The sequence below is a fragment of the Hylobates moloch genome, unplaced genomic scaffold (genome assembly GCF_009828535.3).
Source record: "Hylobates moloch isolate HMO894 unplaced genomic scaffold, HMol_V3 SCAFFOLD_2, whole genome shotgun sequence".
NCBI lineage: Eukaryota > Metazoa > Chordata > Mammalia > Primates > Hylobatidae > Hylobates > Hylobates moloch.
Window position 1 is genome coordinate 126,689,705 of NW_026652277.1, and position 21,026 is coordinate 126,710,730.

Genomic DNA, 21,026 nt, shown 5'->3' on the forward strand with positions numbered 1-21,026 from the left:
ACCGTGTTAGCCAGGATGGTCTCAATCTCCTGACCTTGTAATCTGCCCACCTTGGCCTCCCAAGGTGCTGGGATTATAGGCGTGAGCCACTGCACCCGGCCACAGGCATTAATTTTTCTTATAAGTTTTTAAATATTCGTTAAAGCAAAGTCTACTTTTATTCACTTTCATAGGTTATTAAAGTGACATCAACTTAGTGAGATATTTTGTCCATGAATAGAATAAGTATTCATTTTAAATGTAAATTTTGGTAAATTTTCAACATCCTATAGTAAGTTTTACCAGTTTATGGACCAAATAATTTATGTATATACTAACAATATTTTAATCTAAAGTTTTGTGTTTGTTTTGTTAACCATATTAAGACCACCTCAAAACATAATCTCTGTTTGTTACTGACTAGCATTGAACTTATTTTTACCCAGCCAAAGACTTCTGCTGAGAATTATTAAATTTGTCAGGTTTTACCCCAGCTTTAGCCTCCCAAGTAGGGATTACAGGCATGTGATGCCACACCTGGATAATTTTTTTTTTTTTTTTGGTAGAGACAGGGTTTTGCCATGTGCTAGGATTACAGGTGTGAGCCACTGTGCCTGGCCCAAAAGAATTCTTTTACGTGTTGTACTCAAAAGAGATCTATTTATATATTTTATTTTGTAATTTAATGTTATGAATTTTAATTGTAATTTTATTTTCCCATTACTACCTTTTTTTTCCTTTGGTGCTTTGATTTTGGGTGATTTAGATGTCTTTAATTAGAGAAGATTTATTTGCCTTGCCATTAGAATTTTCAAATATGGACAAAAGAAAATACTTCTGTTTAACAGTTTGATTTCAAGTTATGTTATAATCTATAATTTTTTTAAGGAAGAAAATTCATTAATTGAGTACTCACAAATAGTGCTATTGTTTTCTAGCATTACTAATAGATACTTTTTGTTTCTCTAATTGGAACTTAGATGATGGCCATGTGGAATAAACCAACAAAAATCCTGGTATCTCACCAATATGAGAGACTAGAGATATCAGTATGGCTAAGAGTATGCTTTTTCTAGTTTGAGTAACTAAATTCCCTAAAGTTTTTTTTTGTTTTTTAAAATAAAGATGAGGTCTCACTATGTTGCCCAGGCTGGCCTGGAGCTCTTGGGCTCAAGCAATCCTACTACTTCAGCCTCCCAAAGTGCTGGGATTACAGATGTGAGCCACTGCACCCAGCCTAAAAGTCCTAAAGTTTAAATTGGCATAAATTTCTTTTTTTTTTTTTTTTTTGAGACGGAGTCTCGCTCTGTCGCCCAGGCTGGAGTGCAGTGGCGCAATCTCGGCTCACTGCAAGCTCCGCCTCCTGGGTTCACGCCATTCTCCTGCCTCAGCCTCTCCGAGTAGCTGGGACTACAGGCGCCCGCCACCACGCCCGGCTAATTTTTTGTATTTTTAGTAGAGACGGGGTTTCACCGTGGTCTCGATCTCCTGACCTCGTGCTCCGCCCACCTCGGCCTCCCAAAGTGCTGGGATTACAAGCGTGAGCCACCGCGCCCGGCCAAATTGGCATAAAATTTTACTATACTTTTCACTAAACTAATTTTCACATTAGACCAATGGTTATCTGAAAAGCAAAACTCATGTTTAAGAAACCACATTTTTCTCTGTTGATGTATATTACAATTTTATGTTCCTATTGATGTGGTTCGGATTTTTGTCCCAGCCTAAATCTCATGTTGAATTGTAATCCCCTGGATTGGATGTGGGGCCTGGTGGGAGGTGATTGGATCGTGGGCGGAGTTCTCATGGATGGGTTAGCACCATCCCCCTGGTGCTGTTCTCGTGATAGTGAGTGAGTGAGTTTTTGTGAGATCTGCTTGTTTAAAAGTGTGTAGCACCTTCCCCTGCTCTCTCTCTTCCTCCTGCTCCAGCGTGTAAAATGTGCCTATTTCTCTTTCACCTTCCACCATGATTGAAAGTTTCCTGAGGCCTCCCCAGAAGCTGAGCAGATGCCAGCAGCGTGCTTCCTGTACAGCCTATGGAACCATGAGCCAATTCAATCTCTTTTCTTGATAAATTATCTAATCTCAAGTATTTATCTGTAGCAATGCGAGAACACTAAAACACCTATTAAAATTATTTTAATTTCCAAAGAGGAATAGAGAGCACCTTGTAAACCATGTCCAGTAACATGCTTATTCAGAACCATCAAAGAAATGCATGTTATCACTTTAATCACGAAACTTAATCATTGTGGCAAAAATCATATTCAAGTATATTGCATGTTTCTCTTCCTTCTTAGAAGATATTAAAACTAACTTAACCTCTTGATACCAAAGGTCATTATTATAAGCATTAATTGTTGCTCTAGAGACTGTCCCACATGGGAAGCCTGAGTCTGTTGACGAGGTTCTTTAAATGTCTGCATCTTCTTTGTAGATTTTCTCTCTCTTCTTTTTCTGTTGGTTGCTACCTCCGCCTTTGGTAATCTTTACCTGCTTTTTTGCAATTATTTGTTTGCAATTAGCAAGGGAACCTCATAACCAAGCTTATTAAAATTAGCCTGTAATCCCAGCTACTCAGGAGGCTGAGGCAGGAGAATCGCTTGAACCTGGGAGGCACAGGCTGCAGTGAGCCGAGATTGTGCCACTGCACTCCAGCCTGGGCAACAGAGGAAGACTCTATCTCAAAAAAAAAAAAGAAAAGTAACACTGAAGCAGCATTGTTGTCTGGGGTAACACCCGAGGTTCGCTGCCTCATGCCAAGGAAATCAAGGACATGGACACATGTGGAGTGAGGTTAATTGCGGAGGTTTAATAGGCAAAAGAGAGAGGAGAACAGCTCTTTCTCCTGCATGTGAAAGAGGCACCCGAGTGGGACTTCTGGCCCGTGCAAGGGTTTTATAGATAGGCTTGAGGAGGCAATGTCTGATCTACAGAGGGCCCAAAGATTGGTTGGACCAGGTGTGATGTTTACATAGCATGCAGGGAAGCTGGCCACCCCACCCTAATCTTCTTATTATACAAATGGGGTTTTTGCTTGGCCGGTACCATGTTACCTGCTCTTTACTGTACATGTGGCTGGCAAGGAGAAGGGAAGATGGAGCTGCCGTAGTGGACATGCCTAGTCCTAGGTACCCTTTTTCCTGTTGGCATAGCTGGCAGCATTCACCCATGCAAGCTTCTAGCTTGCCTTTCTATGTCTGCAGCTTGAGTTTACAGGCTGCTGTTTATTAGAAAAGAAATTATTTGGGGGCTGCTTTTCATTAAAAGGAAAACCTTACCGAGGACCTCCTTACCTTCACTATCTGCCTAAATAATTTCTTTTTAACTCCAGTATCAACACATAAGCCAGGCATGGTGGTGCGAGCCTCTAGTAAAACCGGTTGTCCAGCTTGGGCAACAAGGTGAAATCCTATCTTAGAGAGAGAGAGAGAGAGAGAGAGAAGACGGGCAACATAGACCTCATCTCTATAAACAAAAAATTAGCTGTGCGTGGTGGCACATGCCTGTAGTCCCAGCTACTTGGAAGGCTAAGGCGGGAGGATTGCTTGAGCCCAGGTTGCAGTGAGCCATTGATCACTAGCTAGCTAGCTAGACAGACAGACAGACAGACAGATATTTTAGACTAAAAACTCTAAAATAAAATTGAATATGAACAGACTTAATGAGAAGAGCCTAAGGGGCTCTGATGAAATTTCTCTGTGACTTCTCCTCTTCAAAGCCAATTCCATATTTCAAGTTGTAGCTCTCTTGTCAGCTCCTCTGTGAGGCCTCCCAAGCAAGACCAGCCAATTTGTCCCTCATCAGTGCAACATTTTTAAGACTTTAACATAGCTGGTACCCCCAGCTAGTACACTCAGAGCTAAGAACCCAAGCAGTATGCGTATGGCCTTAACCACTTCACTATTATTAAGAAAAACTATACAAATCTTAGAGATAAGGTATGGAATAGGCGGAGGCATGTCCTGACAAAGACACGCCAGGGCATTGTTTAATGACCCAATCAGGGATTAATTCTCTAGGCCAACGTATTAGTGTTTGAACTTGCTGTTTACTATTTGGTTAGATCCAAGACACAATAAAGTTACACATTAATTTGTAGGTTTCAGTCTGGTAGACAGGATCACCTCAAAAGTTTTATTACTTTGTAGGCATTTGTCAGGTTTGTATATAACCCAGAAATTTTAAGTGCTTGTAAATTCCCAGTTCTTCAATTGTGCTTGGAACAAAGTTTACCATGGTATGGGGCCCCCTCATTAATGAGCCCATGAGAGTCATGTTTTTAACTTTAAAAAAATTAAACTTTGGCTCGATACTTTTAGTTATAATAAAGATTGAAATGTTGTAGTTTTGAGTCATTACTTTGATTTTTTTCCAGTAAGAAAAATACACAATTTATATTTTCCTCAAAACCAAAATATTTTAGAAGAGCAGGGAAAGAGTTTAGGCTACAAGGAAGTAGTTGTGTGTCCCAACTATTTCCTAAAGTCATTAACTAGAAGTTCCCGTAAGTCTTCATAAACATTTCTTTAGTGGTTCTCCAAATGGTTATCATTACGCAGTTGCCCTACCCACTACTGCGAGTTCCTAAACACAGACTTTGTCCTGATAGACCGAGATGATGCTTAGCAAAGTAAGCTCATAAGTGCTGGAAGAAAGAATTTTGAGTGTGTGAAATGCTTTGGCACCTGTAAGGTGTTAAAAAATATTTTTTCTTTTCTCTTTTTTTTTTTTTTTTTTTTTGAGAAGGAGTCTAGCTCTTTCACCCAGGCTGGAGTGCAGTGGCGTGATCTCGGCTCACTGCAGGCTCCGCCCCCCGGGGTTCACGCCATTCTCCTGCCTCAGCCTCCTGCATAGCTGGGTCTACAGGTGCCGGCCACCTCGCCTGGCTAATTTTTTTTGTATTTTTAGTAGAGACGGTGTTTCACCGTGTTAGCCAGGGTGGTCTCGATCTCCTGACCTCGTGATCCGCCCGCCTCAGCCTCCCAAAGTACTGGGATTACAGGCGTGAGCCACCATGCCCGGCCTAAAAAATATTTTTTCTAATACTCGAGTGCTTCTTCCTTAAATACGTATTTTCTTCTTCCTAGTTTGGAGGAGGAAATAATAAGAATTTTTTTCCCACAATTTTCACATGGGTGGGCTGCCATAAACAGCAAAACAGAATTCCTTCAGACCAGCATGGCATCTTAGTTTCATGTTTCCTGTGGCCCAGGTGGCCGATCAAATACGATTTGTTTTTCCTCTTAGTGTTCTGATGTGAGTGTATTGATCTGCAGTGGTTAGACACTTTGCCGCACCTGGGATTTACTTGAATGTTGAGGCTTAGAACTGATTGTGGAGACGTGAATCAGCCTTCCAGCAACTTATTTAAACAGAATTATTACTTCCTATAATTATTATTTTTTTTCAGCTCTAGGAAACATCCCTGCAAGACTAACTTGGGTTGTAGAGAAATACTTTGGAAGCTTTGTAGTCTCTTAATATACATAGCCATTGCCAAGTGTTTAGACAATCAGAAAGAGTCAGTAGACCTTCCCTGTTTTTGTTCTGGGAGATTAGTATTGCTTCTGTCTTGAAAGCCTGAGGACTACCTTTAGAATCAGCATAGGTTTCATTTTTCTAAGACACACTTTTAAATCAAATCATGTTTATGGCTAATCATGTTTTCAAAAAACATAGAAACAGAAATCTAAAATGAACAAGAAAGAAAAGAAGAAAAAAAACCCTTTATAGTGATAAATGAAATGTCACCTACACACGCCTCTTGAACTGATCTTATCAGTGGCTGGGGAGCTTCACAGGAAGCTGCCGGTTGCTGCTGCCGTCCACAGAGGGGGAAATCCTGTTTTGAACCAGGTAGCACCAGGGCCGGTTGCTGTTGGAAGAAGTAGAATATTTCCTCCCCATCTGCTGTTGTTTTCCATTAAAGGGGAAAAAAATTAGAATTACATGAGAAGATACCAAAAGTCACAAAATTTTCCATTATTTTTACATTCTTTTTCTCTTGTCAAGGTAAAGTCTGATTTCAACATATGAGAAGTCTGAATATACTTTATATATTCGAGTATATAAAGTCTGAATCAAGTCCATCGACAGGAGGGGTTGTGGAGTGATTTCACTTTTCTATACACCTGTGCTGTGAGGATTATTGATGAGGAATAAGGATTTATATTTACAAGAATTCATATTATTTTTTAAAAAGCATTAATATAAAGACAAATAATGGGTATTCCAGTGGTGAAATTTCTAATTTTTTCTAGATTTAAATCAGAGTGGCTCCCCAACTTGGCTTATCATCAGATTTGCCTGGGGAGCTTTAAAAATACAGGTGCCCAGCTGGGCACATGTGGCTCAGGTTGGCCTGTAATCCCAGCGCTTTGCGTCAGATGGATCGTCTGAAGCCAGGAGTTCGAGACCAGCCTGGGCAACTTGGTAAAATATGTCTCTACAACAACAATAAAAAAAAAAAAAAAAAGAAACCACAAAAATTAGCTGGATTTGGTGGCCCATGTCTGTAATCCCAGCTACTTGGGAGGATGAGGCAGGAGAATCACTTGAGCCTGAGAGATGGAAGTTGCAGTGAGCTGAGATCGAGCCACTGCACTCCAGCCTGGTTACACAGTGAAACCCTGTCTCAAAAAAACAAAACAAGACAAAACAAAAGGAACCCTAAGCCTATTTTCCACTTAAAATTTGAGTTTAATTAAAAATTTTTTTTAATTAAAAAATAGAAATACAGGTGCTCAGGCCCCACCCAGAGAGATTCTGATTCAAGTCTGGGATGGGGCCCAATAACCTATTTTTAAGAGACTTCTCAAGTGACTCAAATGAACAGCAGGTTTTGAGACCCTATGGTATAAGTTATTAAGGTGGTTCTTTAAAACCATTTTCACCAGTATTGACAGCAGAGGGGTTCCCATAAAACCTCAAAAGATTTTAAAGTGATTAATCAAATCAGCCACACAGGGTCAGTCTTTCTCTACAGGAGCGTAGCTGACAGTGATTCTTCCTGACAAAGTAGGAACCAAGTTGACAAGACCCACCAGGTGCTAATGTAGGCTTCCCAGTAAGTGGTTCTTACGAACCACTGGCCCTCTGCCTTTTGCACAGGCAGCCGAGGAATGATTTCTTAGCTGGAGAACACAGGATGGTACATTAGTCTTTTCCACAAATTTTCGCTGCCAGACTTGTGTCAAAATAAGTCCTGGGACCAAATCTAGTTTGAAGAAGGTGCCCATCACACAGATGAGGCTTCAAGCACTGGCCCGAGTGGCTCCCTCAGGAGAAATGAGCACAGGCTCTACTCCTCAGGACCCTTAGAGCCGCCTGTTCAAGGGAGGGTGCCTTCAGTTCAGTTGGCTAGACAAGCCGCGAGTTGTTGATTCATTTGTTAGTGAAACAAGCACCAAATTTCATCTTTAAAATAATTCCTGCAGATGTCTTGTTTTGAGACAGTTCAGTATATACGCATATCTAAATGTTGTAGTTTGCAACAGTTAAATTGAGAGTGATGAGTTCACTTAGAATATGGTCCGCTTTACACCCCCTCTGTTTGCATAATGGCCCTCACTGAAGTGGGCCTCCGTTTCCATCTGTATGTGATGGTTGTGTGCATGGCCTGGATTTCTGGCTCACCAACAGTCTCAACGAAAAGGCATCTACTCCTCCCAGCTCCCATAAATGACTTCCGCAGGGAGAGCAAGGGAAACTTCTTTGGCTCATATCTATGTGGTTAATTTGTCCAAGATCCATGATGCAACTAGTAACTCCAGTTCCCACACACACAAAAACTGAAACAGCCTCTTGGTCGGCTTAATGCCGTATGAAAGCTAAACTTTAGAATTAGGTAAAATATCTATTAAAAATGCTGGCCAAAATTCAATTAAATGACAAATCTCATTTAAGAAATGTGCACATATTGTCTGCTTTATGGTGTAAACTGCATTTAGTACAAAACAAATGTGCAAGCAGATGGGCTTAATAACGAAGGAGGGAGTGGAGTTGCTATCAGCCTTTGGGAAGCAGAGCCTGCCTCAGGAGGCGCCTCTGACGTCAGTGTTGCTACATTTAGCATCTCAGGAAAATATGTTTGGGTTTGTTTTTTGGAAGAACATGAAGGGATTTTCCCCATTTCTTCTGTAAATATCTACTGGGCAAGAGATCTGGTAAAATGCCTCAAATAAGACTTTGAAAAGACTGGCAATATTTTGCAAAGGTCATGATCAAAAAGAACAACCTTTGTCTACATTCCTATCACATGTGTCCATTGACCCACTGTCTATTTAACTCTCTCCACGTTTAGATACGGTTAATTTCTTGTTTCTTTTACCACAGAGCTTCTAGATGCAGCAGGACTGTTGTCAGAGCCTTTGCAAACCCTGGGAACTGCCAGACTCATTCTTGGTTGTGCTGCTTTTAAAGTCCCACCTCTTTCATTCTGTTTAGACTTCTATAGGCATAAGCTGCTGTCTTCAGCCATGTATGCACAGTGAACACTGATTTGGAATGCTTAGCCATTGTGGTATCAGAAATGAGAGCTGGAACGTCTGAACGGTGTGGGCGGAAAGCAAAACGACCTCCATTTTTCTAGCTGTTCATCTTGAATGTGACTACAGCCTTTCAGCATTCCAGAGAGAGGTGCCTTCTCTTCCCCTCCATCCTCTTTGGGTCATGGAGGATTGGTTAGGAAGGTGCCTCCACCCCTTCCCCCGGTGCCTTTGTAGGGCGACTTGGCTCCCAGCTTGCCCTCTGCCTCCTCCCTGACAGGAGCACGCCCTATGGCTGTCTTCCCAGCCCTTCTGCAGGCACATTCCCAGTGGGTGCTGAGAGCATTTGGCTGAGCTTGCTCCTTTTTTCAGCCTTGGCCTTGGTCTGTGCCCCTGACCGGGCAGGCCGTACAATACGCTCTTAGCTTGTTCATTCTTTCCAGCTCCTGCCGGCTTTGCCCTTGTGGAACTGGCTCTTACCCTGCTCAGCACGGAACCCAAATGCCTGATTTATGTCTGCTGGCTTGAAAAAGAACTTAGCACAGTGAAATTCTAGCATTGGCCTGGTACTTTTGAGTGACATTCAGAGGCATATCGTGGGTGCTCAATAAATGATTGCTGATAGAACAGATAGATGGATGGAGGAATCAAGTGTAATCTCTTCTGGTTTTAAAATGATTTTCTACTTAGATTCTTGGCTTTGAGTCTCCAACATTTCAGATTCTTCTGTTTTATGTAGTTAAACACATAGGCAAACTCTTGACCCACTTTCAGTGCCCTATGGGCAGTTAGCATTTTTGCAGTAGGGCACAGTCTGTCTTCCAGTTTGCTAAAATTTATCTGTTCTTCAAGCCACCTGCAAGCTCAATTAATGTTTGGGTTTTGTTTGAGGGTGGGAAGTTGGATAAACAAAGCAAATTGTAAATCCTGATTCAGCTCTCAGGCACGAGAAGTTTGTAACCATATTTTAAACAGGGCATTTTGATTAATTTTCTGGTTAATAGAGGGTTCAGATTTTAAGTATATTTACATCCCCTTCCATTTCAACCCATTCTTACAAATCTTTCTAAAATGTGTTCCTTTACTTAGTGGAAGCAGTTCCCTCCTAAGTGGAGTCTGCTGAACATAGTTTATTCTTTCTGTGACAGCTTGATATTGTTTCTTCCCCACAGTCAACATTATGCACATGAGTTATTTTAAGGTACGGGAGGAAGGGTGTGGGAGTTGGGGAGGAATGTGTTCACTGTGGCTGGCCGTGGGCAGAGAGTAATGTGAGGTAGCAAAGAAGTGGTTGCACGGGGCCAGATGATGCATTAGATGCTGGCTTTGACATTCATTTAATAGGCAGTAGATTGTTTTGAGCAAAGGGAAGAGCTATGCTTTAAGAAGTGGTGTTAGGGTTGATGGCAGAGGGAGGAGCCTGGAAAGGGCCTCTGACAACAGTCTACAGGCAGATTAGCCCAGGTCGGCATGGGCAGGAGGGAGCTGGGGAACATTTTGAGATGACAGAGTTGAGGAGACTTGGTGAGTGCTTGGTGAGGGGATGAGATAGAGAGGAATCAGAGATGCTGGGGCTGGGGGACTGGGAAGATGACGATGATCAGCAATGAGGAGTTGGGCTGAAGGTGGTTTTGGAAACCATCTGTGTGTACAGAGATGATTGTTCAAGTCCTGCCTCTTCTCTTCACCAGTGTTCGAGTTTGGGCTTACTTAATGAGTCTCCTGAAGCCTCAGTTTCAACATCTCCAAATAGGGATAAAAATGTCTTTCATTGGCTTTAGGCCAATGTCTCTCCCATGGAAAGTAACATGCAACAGCTGCTGCCAATGCTGCCACCATTGGAACTCGACATAGACCATCCTGGTGAGCAGTGCCCTGTTCCTGGTTTTATTCCAGTTAAAGTAATTTCATTCACAGGCTTGTGGGGCCCATTCAGATGAGTAACTTGCTTGCTCATTGGGGCATAACATCTGTGAAACTAATGACAATATCCCTCAGGCTCTAACTGGAAAGCTCTGTTGAGGTCAGTCCTCTTCCTCTAGGTGTACCTGTTTGTCTAAGCTCTGGTTGGCCATAGTTGTTGCTAGGCTGATTCTGTTTTAAGCAAAATTAGAAAGTCGATATGAACTGGTTATACTAGACTGCCTTCTTTAGGAAAAAAAAAAGCTCTCTCTTGATTCATCTTCATTTTGCTATTTCAAAATCACATAGTTATGATATGAATATGCAACATTGTGTTAAATTTAATAAAAATGCTATAAAAGTGGAGTGTTAATTTATAGATGATTCTCAGATATTGTCTAAGAATAAAGGAGAGAATCTGTGCTTCAAAGGAGAGCTGCATATTGATGAAATTGTTTTCTGCTGTGGAATTGGTGCTCTCTCTAAAGAGATGATTTTGGCCTTGGTTTAATTTTTACAAATCTTTATAGAATATTAAGTAATATTTTATAGACTTGAGATGGCTCGGGCTGTGGAACAGTAGATAATCTCTCCATGATCCTGCCCAACGCAGACCTTGGTTCAGTAGGGAGGACCTTGGAGTGCACGGTTTGGGAGCAGAGGCCACCCATGGTGAGGAGAGGGGCCCTGGAAAGCTGTCTTGTTCAACCTTCTTCAGGATTCCAGATGAGTCAAGACAAGCCCTGGCGTGGAGATAAGAAAACACGACCTCTGCTGACCTCCTGTGAGACGGCTTCTATTTTGGCCTCTTCCATGCTCCCTAGGTCCATGTAGAATATATTTAAGAAAGGAGGGGGAAAAAAGAAAAGAAAAAGTGCCTTAGCCAACCCTGAAAAACAGGACAAAAACAGTAAGCAGAGATGGCAGTTGCTGGAAGTTTGGTGCTGCAGACGGCGCAATCTGCCATCCCATTTGTTGATCTCGCATGCCATGCTTCAGTTGGCACCGCGGCTGCCAGGAACCACCCCCTCCTTTTCCATCTGAAGCAGGAAGAGCAGTATTATAACAGTGTTAACTCTTCCTGCCCTACAGCCTAGAGCTTCTTCCTCTGCACTGGAGGCTTAATAATCTCGGCCACGTTAGGACCTACAGAGATGACAGAATCGAAGAGTTTTAGAAGAGGAAGGGGCCTGAGGGAATGTTTAGAAAGAGAAAGGCAGCACTTAGTCTTCCCAGATTAGACTGCATGTGACAGTGGGGAGAGGTCATTTGAATTTTGAAGATGATGACCACTAAGGAAATCTGTTTTTTACCAGGATCTGATCTAAATCCTGGCAAATCAACACTGATAGCTGGAGGTGGGACAGGGCTGGAGAAGCCTACTGAGCTGGACTCAGAGAAAAGCAAGACCAGGTAGATGGAGGCGAAACGGCAAGGCCTAGGAAGAAAAGAAACAATCCAGCACCCTTAGAAGATGCCATGACATTTTAGGAGGTAAATTGTTTAGTCCTGGTAACAATTTAGGGTACAAAATGCAACTATTAATTAAATTACTTAAGCAATCACTTAAAATCACTCATAATGCCTTTCCTGTCTTGTTTAACGTGCTTTTATGGAAATGAGAGAAGAGAGCCCAATTCCAGGAACATGGTGAAGTCCAAAACTTATTAACATCACTGTTATCAAATGTGCGAGGGAGATGGCGGTTTAGATTGTAAAAGATACTGTGAGTAGCTTTGTTCAGATTAAAGAAATGGAAGTGATCATTTTTAGTGAATTAGTTAATTTATATATATAAATGCTTAGGACAATGCCTGGCACATCATGAGTACTAGTAAGTACTATGTGTTAGTTGCTGCTACTACTGTGCTGCTATTGTTATTAATTATTAGGATTTTCAGAACTAGAACTCATATAGTCTTTCAGCAGAAAACATGTATCAAAGTTCACATAAAAATTCTGTTTATAGTCCTCAGCTTAGAAAATATCAGATGAAGTTCTTCTTTAAGATGCTTAATTCTTGGAAATAGCCTCTGTCCTGGTTGGAAAACTGATTTTCTGCTTCTCTGTTGGGTCTGATCAGGGTGGAGGAGAAGCTACCAACTCAGAGCCCAGGGCAGGGCCTTTGCCACCAGGCATTACTTAAAGTAACCCTCTGTTTTATGTGAAGTGGGAGTCAAGTATTATAATCAAATTGCGTGTGCTTGTTTTAGACTTAAGGCCCATAAATGTCAGCTTCTTTAGGGAACAGTCAGGTAATTGAAGAATGAGAAGATGACCCCTGGCCCAGGAAGGAGATAGTCCCAGATACTCTCTCAAACTAATCCTCTTCAAACTAAAAACAGGCCGGGCACAGTGGCTCACGCCTGTAATTCCAGCACTTTGGGAGGCCGAGGCGGGTGGATCACTTGAGGCCAGGAGTTTGAGACCAGCCTAGCCAACATGGTGAAACCGTGTCTCTACTAAAAGTACAAAAATTAGCCAAGTTTGATGGTGTATGCCTGTAATCCCAGCTATTTGGGAGGCTGAGACAGAAGAATCACTTGAACACAGGATGCGGAGGTTGCTGTGAGCTGAGATTGCACCACTACACTCTAGCCTGGGTTCCAAAGCAACACTCTGTCTCAAAAAAAAAAACAAAAAAAAACTTAAAACAGAACCATTTGACCCAGAAACCCCCTTATTGGGTATATACCCAAAGAAATATAAATAAATCATTCTATCATAAAGACACATGCATACATTTGTTGATTGTAGCACTATTCACAATAGCAAAGACATGGAATCAACGTAAATATCTATCAATAGTGGATTGGATAAAGACCATGTAGTACATATACATCGTGGAATACCATGCAGCCATAAAAAAGAATGAGATCATGTCCTTTGCAGAAACATGGATAGAGCAGGAGGCCATTATCCTTAGCAAACTAACGCAAGAACGGAAAACCAAATACCACAAACTCTCACTTATAAGTGGGAGCTAAACGATGAGAACTCATGGACACAAAGAAGGGAACAACAGACACTGGGGCCTACTTGAGGGTGGAGGGTGGGAGAAGGAAGAGGATCAGGAAAAATAACTATTGGATAGTAAGCTTAGTATCTGGGTGACGAAATAATCTGCATACCAAAGCCCCATGACCCAAGATTACCCACGTAACAAACCTGCTCATGTACCCCTGAGCCTAAAAAGTTAAAAAAAAAAGACTTGTCTTCTGCTGTCTGCCCAACCCCATGCTCCGCTCCACATATCTCTGCATCTCACAGCTTCCAAGGTTGAACTCAGATTCTTTCATGGTAACTCTGCTGAACCTGACACTGTTCCCAGAGCATCCTCTTTTCAAAACTCTTGTAAGACTACTAGGCCTGCGCCACCGAGTTTATTGCTATTAGTTAGCATTTTATTGATAGGACATCAAAAGAGTTCACAGCAATGCCCGAATCACTGCTCAATACAATTTGTGCTTTGCCTGTTGTATCTCATGTGATCTCACAGTAAGAATTTTGTCTCCATTTTGCAAATAAATTAATGGATGTACAGAGAGGCCAAGCATCTGTGTGAGTCCAGCCTGCCTGGCTGTGACCTGGGACTCATAATCCCCTTTCATGTCTCGCTTCTTCCTTTGCCGTTTCAGTCTTTGCTGTTTCCCCACATATGTTAGCCTTGTCTTCTCAGTAGGTGAGAAGCTCTTCATAGCACTGACTTTCAGACTTGGTTATGTGTGTGTATTCCTAGGCCCCTGGCATTAAGAACTTACCTGAGGACTAACATTCTATTTCCCGGGGTGGAGTCAGGAGCAGGGTCTCCTAATTGGACGACCACTATGGTTGGTTAAATGCTGTGACTTGAAATGTCTCCGAAAATGAACTCTCTCCTGGACCATCTCCAGTTTTTGCTGTAGCATTAGCCGCCATCCTTCCTTAATGTTTGGCAAATGGTTTCCGGTTGTGCAAGCAGCAGCCTCACTTCTTCTCTGCCAGTGAGTGTCAGGGAAAGCTTTTGGATTTTTTAGCAAGAACAAGCGGGAACAAGTTGGTATTGGCAGAGAAGGCCTAGGTAAATCCAAAAGTTGTACTTTGCCCCCAATCCTCCTGGTTTCCTGGCCACACCCTACACCCCGCACGGGGCCCCTGGCGTCGCACCTGGACATGCGCTCCTCAATGAAAACGATGAAAACGTGCCCAGTCCCTGGCCCTTTGTTCCCTTTTCTTAAGGCTACTTCTAACTACCGATCCGATCAACAAAGTCACATTTATGGTCATCCCTTCTGGTGACATATTTGCATTTTAAAAGGAGATAATTCTTTAACTGTTCTGCAAGAAGGCAAAGGAGGAGAAAAAGTACACGACACTCTGTGTGGGAGGCAGATGTTGGTGTAGAAAGGACACTAGAGTCTGGGTAACCCTGGAATCAAATCCTGACCTTACCCTTCACCAGCCATGTGACCTGGGCGGCTTCTCCAGGCCCTAGTTTCTTGTCTATAAAATGGCATAGTGCCTGGCACTGTATATATAGATATAGATATAATACTATCCAGGCCAGTTGTAGCCCTCCAATGAGTATTCCTTTAAATTCTCCTCCTCCCAGGTCACCTCCATTGACACCCATGGGGAAGGCTGATCTGTACTTATATCTGGACATTGTTGTCAAGCTAAAAACACAGTGATTTTTGTATCTTGTTTAGTTTTAAAAATGTTCCCAGCTTAGGGTTTGTAAAAACATTTTAAAATTGTGAAATATAGCCTATATACAGAAAAGTGCATAAAACGGGTATGCACAATTTAGCAAGTAATCACCCTGGGCAAGAATTGGTAGGTACTGCCTTAAAGTAGTGTAGCTACGTAACACAGCGCTTCTCCACGGGGGCAGTTTTGGCTGTAACATCTGGAGAGGTATTGTCATCTAGTGGGTGGAGGCCAGCGATGCTGCTAAATGCTCTACAATGCACAGGACACCTCCCCACAACAAAGAATTATCCAGTCCCAAGTGTCAATCCTGCCCAAATTCAAAAACACCGTGCTTCAGCAGGAGATGAAATTTTAAGGAAAGATTTGGAATTTCAAGAAACCGGCTATTGTCAAAACTTAGATTTACATGACTCATTTTTAGTAATGCTGTCCCACTCAACTAATTGTTCTCTGAAGGAGATAAAGAAAGGCGAGCCAGAATTTCAGATGAAGGATCTGATGGTAATAGACGTTGCTGATCACATCAATCAGTTTGTATTATTTTCATTGCTGCCAAGTGCTTTTAATCTCCTCTGTCACTTTGCACTGATCTTGGGAATCAAATACTGTACAAGTGAGTCGAAGCCAGACATGTTCCATTTTACTATTAATGCAATTGCGAATAAATTAAATACTATCTTCTTCCCCCACGATGTGTTCCAGCCCCCTTTGCACTTTTGACTCTGTCTTTCGTTTATTGCAGGATTTAGTCGTCCGTGTTGTTTTTATTCTTGGCAACCTGACGGCAAAAAATAACCAGGCTCGTGAACAATTTTCCAAAGAGAAAGGGAGCATCCAAACTCTGCTGTCGTTATTCCAGACGTTCCATCAGCTGGATCTGCATTCCCAGAAGCCAGTGGGCCAACAAGACGAGCAGCACAGGGCGCAGAGGCCACCGTCAGAGGCAGAGGACGTGCTCATCAAGCTGACCCGCGTGCTGGCCAACATTGCCATCCACCCGGGCGTGGGCCCGGTGCTGGCCGCCAACCCGGGGATAGTGGGCCTGCTCCTGACCACGCTGGGTGAGAACCGCAGCCCACTGGCTGCAGCAGGCACAACCGACTTTCCCACGGCCCAAAGGCAGTTCTGTGTCTGGGGTATGATGAGGATTTTATTAGCACAAGTGGCTCCCTGTGAAAAAGTCTTAGCTGTATGAAGGAAATTCCCTCTTCTGTTCAGAACTGTCTTAAAAGTAATCCAGATTTTTAGAAAAGGAAAAGAAAACATAGTAATAGAGATTATTACTAAAACCCACCAAATCGTACACTTTAAAAGGGTGAATTTTATGGTTTGTGAATTACATTGCAGTTTTTTAAAATTATACTCAGCAAATGAAGAAAACTTGGCTAAACTAACCACAAAGAGTTTAAAATTCCAAATATTTGAGTTTAAAATCCCAAATCCCAAATATTGTGGGCAATCCACATGATTAAAATTAATTCCTTTTTTTTCCTCTTCAGGTTCTTACATTATTTGTAATTACAGTTCCCAGTCATTCAAGTCCTATTCATTCCCCTTGTATTAGCTCAGATTGCCATAACAAAATACCACAGATTGGGCAACTTTGTCAGAAATTTATTTCTTATGCTTCTGGAGGCTGAGAAATTCAAGATCAAGGTGCCAGACAGTTCAGCTCCTGGTGAGGGCTCTTCCTCCTGGCCTACAGACAGCCACCTACTCACTGTGTGCTCACATGGCTATTCCTTGGTGCAAGCACTTGTGGGGTAGGGGACAGTCTCTCTCTCCCCTTCCTCTTTTTATAAAGTCACCAATCCTATCATATTAGGACCCTACCCTTAGGGGCTCTGTAACCTGCTATATCTCTTCAAAGTCTTATCTCCAAATACAAGCATATTGGGAGTAGGGCTTCAACATATGAATTTTGTTGGGCACACAATTCAGTCCATGGCAACCCCTATACTCTTTAGGTCTGTCATCTCCCACAAGTACTTCTGCCTGCTAGTGTGTAGGGAAATTAACTGCAACCCAAGGTAATCAATCTTGCCACTATTAGCTGGGCCTGGTGGCTCAGGCCTGTAATCCCAGCACTTTGAGAGGCCGAGGTGGGTGGATCACAAGGTCAGGAGTTTAAGACCAGCCTGGCCAACATGGTGAAACCCCTTTCTCTACTAAAATACGAAAATTAGCCAGGCATGGTAGCATTCACCTATAATCCCAGCTACTCGGGAGGCCGAGGCAGGAGAATCGCTTGAACTCAGGAGACGGGGGGCCGCAGTGGGCCGAGATTGTGCCACTGCATTCTAGCCTAGGTGACACAGTGAGACTCTGTCTCCAAAAAAAAATTAACTACTACTAACCATACTTGTGAAAAATGTTGTTGTTTGTTTTGGAAGGAAGCTTAATGCCTGACACAAATGATGTTTTGGAGGAGCAATCTGTGTGAACTCCCTGCCCTCCCTCGCCCCCACTAGTCAACTCAAGAGCCATTTCCTGAGCTCTTTCTGGGTAATCAGTTCTGTGCTATACATTCAGTTTTGTTTATTCTGCTCAGGCTGCCATAACAAATTCCCATAAACTGGGGAGCTTCAACAACAGACATGTATTTTCTCACAGTTCTGGAAACTGGAAGTCCGAGACCGAGATGCCAGCAGGGTCAGGGTTTAGTGCGGGCTCCCCTTCCTGGCCTGTGGTTGATTGCCCTCTCACTGGGTCCTCATGTGCTGAAGAGAGCATACTCTAGGGTCCCTATTTCTTGTAAGGGTACCAGCTCCACTGGATGAGGGCCCCACCCTTCTGACCTCATTTAACCTTTATCACTTCCCCACAGGACCTAGCTCCAAATACAGTCACATTGAGGGGATAGGGCTTTTACATGTGCATTCTGGGGGATACCAACATTCAATTTAGAACAGGGTTTTAAAAATGGAGGCTGGTATGTGCTTTCAAGGAATTTGGCCTACGTGGTGGAGGGACATTGAGTGCACAGACAAGAACCCCAGTTTCTGAGAAGGGCAGAAGCTAGGCGCACACAGCTAAGGGACGGGTGGCAGAGCCCGGCTGTGGGCATGTGAGTGACAGGGCCGTGCTTCACTATGGAGCTTTACGGTTGAAAACGCATTTTCATATCTGTTACCTCACAACAATGTCAGGGCACGTTTTTGTTATTTTCATCATTTTACAGATGAGGAAAAGGGCTCAGTGAGATATAGTGACTTTCACAGGTCACAAAGTTAGCAAGTGGCAAAGTCACCGGGCCCCTGACCTGTGCTTCCCCGCACTCCACATCATGTGTCACCTGTCTCAAGAAAGGACTCTTCACTTCTGACTGGGATCTGCACCATGACTTACCACTTCCGTGTAAATAACTCAAAAATCTCTGTGTTTAGGCTTGAACTCTTTTCCAAGCTGCTGACTGCACATTAAGCCGCGTGGAAGAATATGCACGTAGCTGTGAGAGAAATTCAGTTTCTGTTTCAACCTCAAAACGTTCAGCATTTGCTCTTAGCATGCCCATGTCTGCTGAAGCTCTTTCCCCTTCCTGAGATCCACGCACCACACTGAGCAGGGCTTCTCAGCCCAGGACCAGGGATGTGACTGCTGCAGAATTAGCTGTGGGACTCATTAAAATACCCTTTTTGGTTTCTGGCCCCTGCCCAGAAACTGCCTCTATAAAATGCCATTAGAGTCTTGAAATCTGCCTTTCAATGCCTCCTTTGTCCCCAGGTGAGTCTTTTGTCCATTAAGTGTTGAGACCCAGTGCTTCAGGGAACCATGTTAGCTTTTCTGGCTCCTCAGGATCTAGCAGAAGCCTGAAACCCACTGGGCGAGTTCTCATCCGTTGCAGAGTTAATCCCTTTACCTGACTGTGGCTGCCTGGGAAGGGCCTGAGGACCAGACCTCAAACACCTGGACTGGCGGCACACGGCTGTGAATAGCCAAGGAGTAGAGTTATACATGATTCATTTTCCCACAATTGTTAATACTCACATATAAAGTGAAAAAACTCCACATCTTATAAATATTTTATGAGCTTAGAAATTTCATTTCTACCTATAAAGGAAGAGTGAGTAACTTGCTTTTGACTCAAAAGAAAGTGATGCTTTGGGGTAGGAGGAAGAGGCAAGGGGCTGGGCACAGTGGCTCACGCCTATAATCCCAGCACTTTGGGAAGCCAAGGCAGGCAGATTGCTTGAGGCCAGGGTTTCTGGACCAGACTGGGCAACATGGCAAAACCCTGTCTCTATTAAAAAAAAAAAAAAAAATTAGCTGAGTGTGGTGGCACACGCCTGTGATCTCAGCTACTCAAGAGACTGAGGTGGGAGAATTACCTGAGCCCAGGAAGTCAAGGCTGCAGTGAGCCATGATTACACCACTGTACTCCGGCCTGGGCAACAGAGTGAGACTCTGTCTCCAAGAAAAAGTCCGGGCGCATTGGCTCACACCTGTCATCCCAGCATTTTGGGAGGCTGAGGCAGGCAGATCACAAGGTCAGGAGTTCGAGATCAGCCTCACCAACATAGTGAAACCCCGTCTTTACTAAAAATATAAAAAAATTAGCCAGGCATGGTGGCGGGTGCCTGTAATCCCAGCTACTTGGGAGGCTGAGGCAAGGAGAATCGCTTGAACCTGAGAGGCAGAGATTGCAATGAGCTGAGATCGTGCCACTGCACTCCAGCCCAGGCAACAGTGCGAGACTCCGTCTTGAAAAAAAAAAAAAGGTTGGTAGCGGTGGCTCATGCCTGTAATCCCAGCACTTTGGGAGGCCGAGGCAGGCAGATCACTTGAGGCCAGGAGTTCAAGACCAGCCTGGCCAACATGGCAAAACCCCATCTCTACTAAAAATATAAACATTAGCCAGGCATGGTGGCATGCACCTGTAGTCCTAGCTACTCAGGAGGCTGAGGCAGGAGGATCTCTTGAACCCAGGAGGTGGCGGTTGCAGTGAGCCAAGATTGTACCGTTGCACTCCAGCATGGACGACAGAGTGAAACTCTCTCTAAAGCTCCCTGGCTGCTCCTGATACAGGTGGTCAAGGGCCTCCCTGTGAGAAATGTTTTAGTCTCTGTATTAGAGCCCGGTACCATGTGAGGTTGAGCAGAAGTGAAGAAACCCTGCTCTCCTGTGATGGGTCAGGCCTCTTGCCTACTATGCCTTACGCAGTTGTTTAGGCAAGCAGGTGATCCCTTCTCTATTCTCTCCTGAAAGATTTTATCTCCAAATAAAAGTTTATAGAAGGGCAAAAGTCACCCCTGACAGGGGGTCACCCCCCTCCACCTTCCCCTTACACAGCTTGACTCCTGGGTGAGTTTTTAAGCCCTGCTAGGCCCTTTCTACACTGGTCTCTGTGGATTTCCTACCTGTTTTATCTGTGTCAGTGTGGAGTGGTGATCACATTCCAGGAAAGGCCTCCTGCCCCCTCTGACAGGCCTGGCAGCTTAGAGGAACGCAGGGCCAGTGCTGGGCTGTGACTGTGACTATAGAAAGGGCCTGCCCGTGGTTTGGTTGTGCCCACTGAAGTCAGAGTTGCTGCTGTCCTGTTTACCCTCAGAGCTGAGCACTCCTCCCAGCCGGATGACTCTTGTGGCATGGCCCCCTTCCCTAGTCACGTGGGAAGGGCATCCCTTGGGCTCTTTTCTTCCTACCTCCCTCTAGCCCTGCACCCTTCACAGGGAGTTGCTTGTACCCCAGGACTTGCCTAGAGAGGTCAGCCTCATTGCAGAGGGTCTTTTAAAAATCAATAATGTTTCTAGTAAGAACTGACCCTCTCAGTATGCCCCAGACTCAGAGATTTGCTGACTTAGTGGCAAGTCCAAATTCCAGATTTTCTGATATCCGTGAGTCAATTATAGAGAGTAAGATGGTTCTGTCATGCTTTTTTGGAAGCAGTCTATTGCCCCAACTTGCTCCAATGGGAACTCAGCAACCTTGAGTCCTTGGCTTTAGCAGCATTCTGTGGAAAGAG

General features: G+C 43.6%; 1 protein-coding gene across 6 annotated transcripts in view; it reads left to right on the forward strand.

Moving 5' to 3' along the window:
* Positions 1 to 21,026, forward strand: part of ARMC2 (armadillo repeat containing 2) — a 127,761-nt gene that overhangs the window by 90,625 nt on the left and 16,110 nt on the right. For 5 of the 6 annotated variants that reach the window (XM_032156125.2, XM_058435452.1, XM_032156115.2 and 2 more), the window contains one exon: positions 15,807 to 16,125. In XM_032156125.2, the coding sequence (XP_032012016.1) occupies positions 15,807 to 16,125 (319 nt within the window). The remainder of the gene's footprint in view (positions 1 to 15,806; positions 16,126 to 21,026) is intronic. The other variant, XM_058435451.1, reaches the window with a different exon arrangement.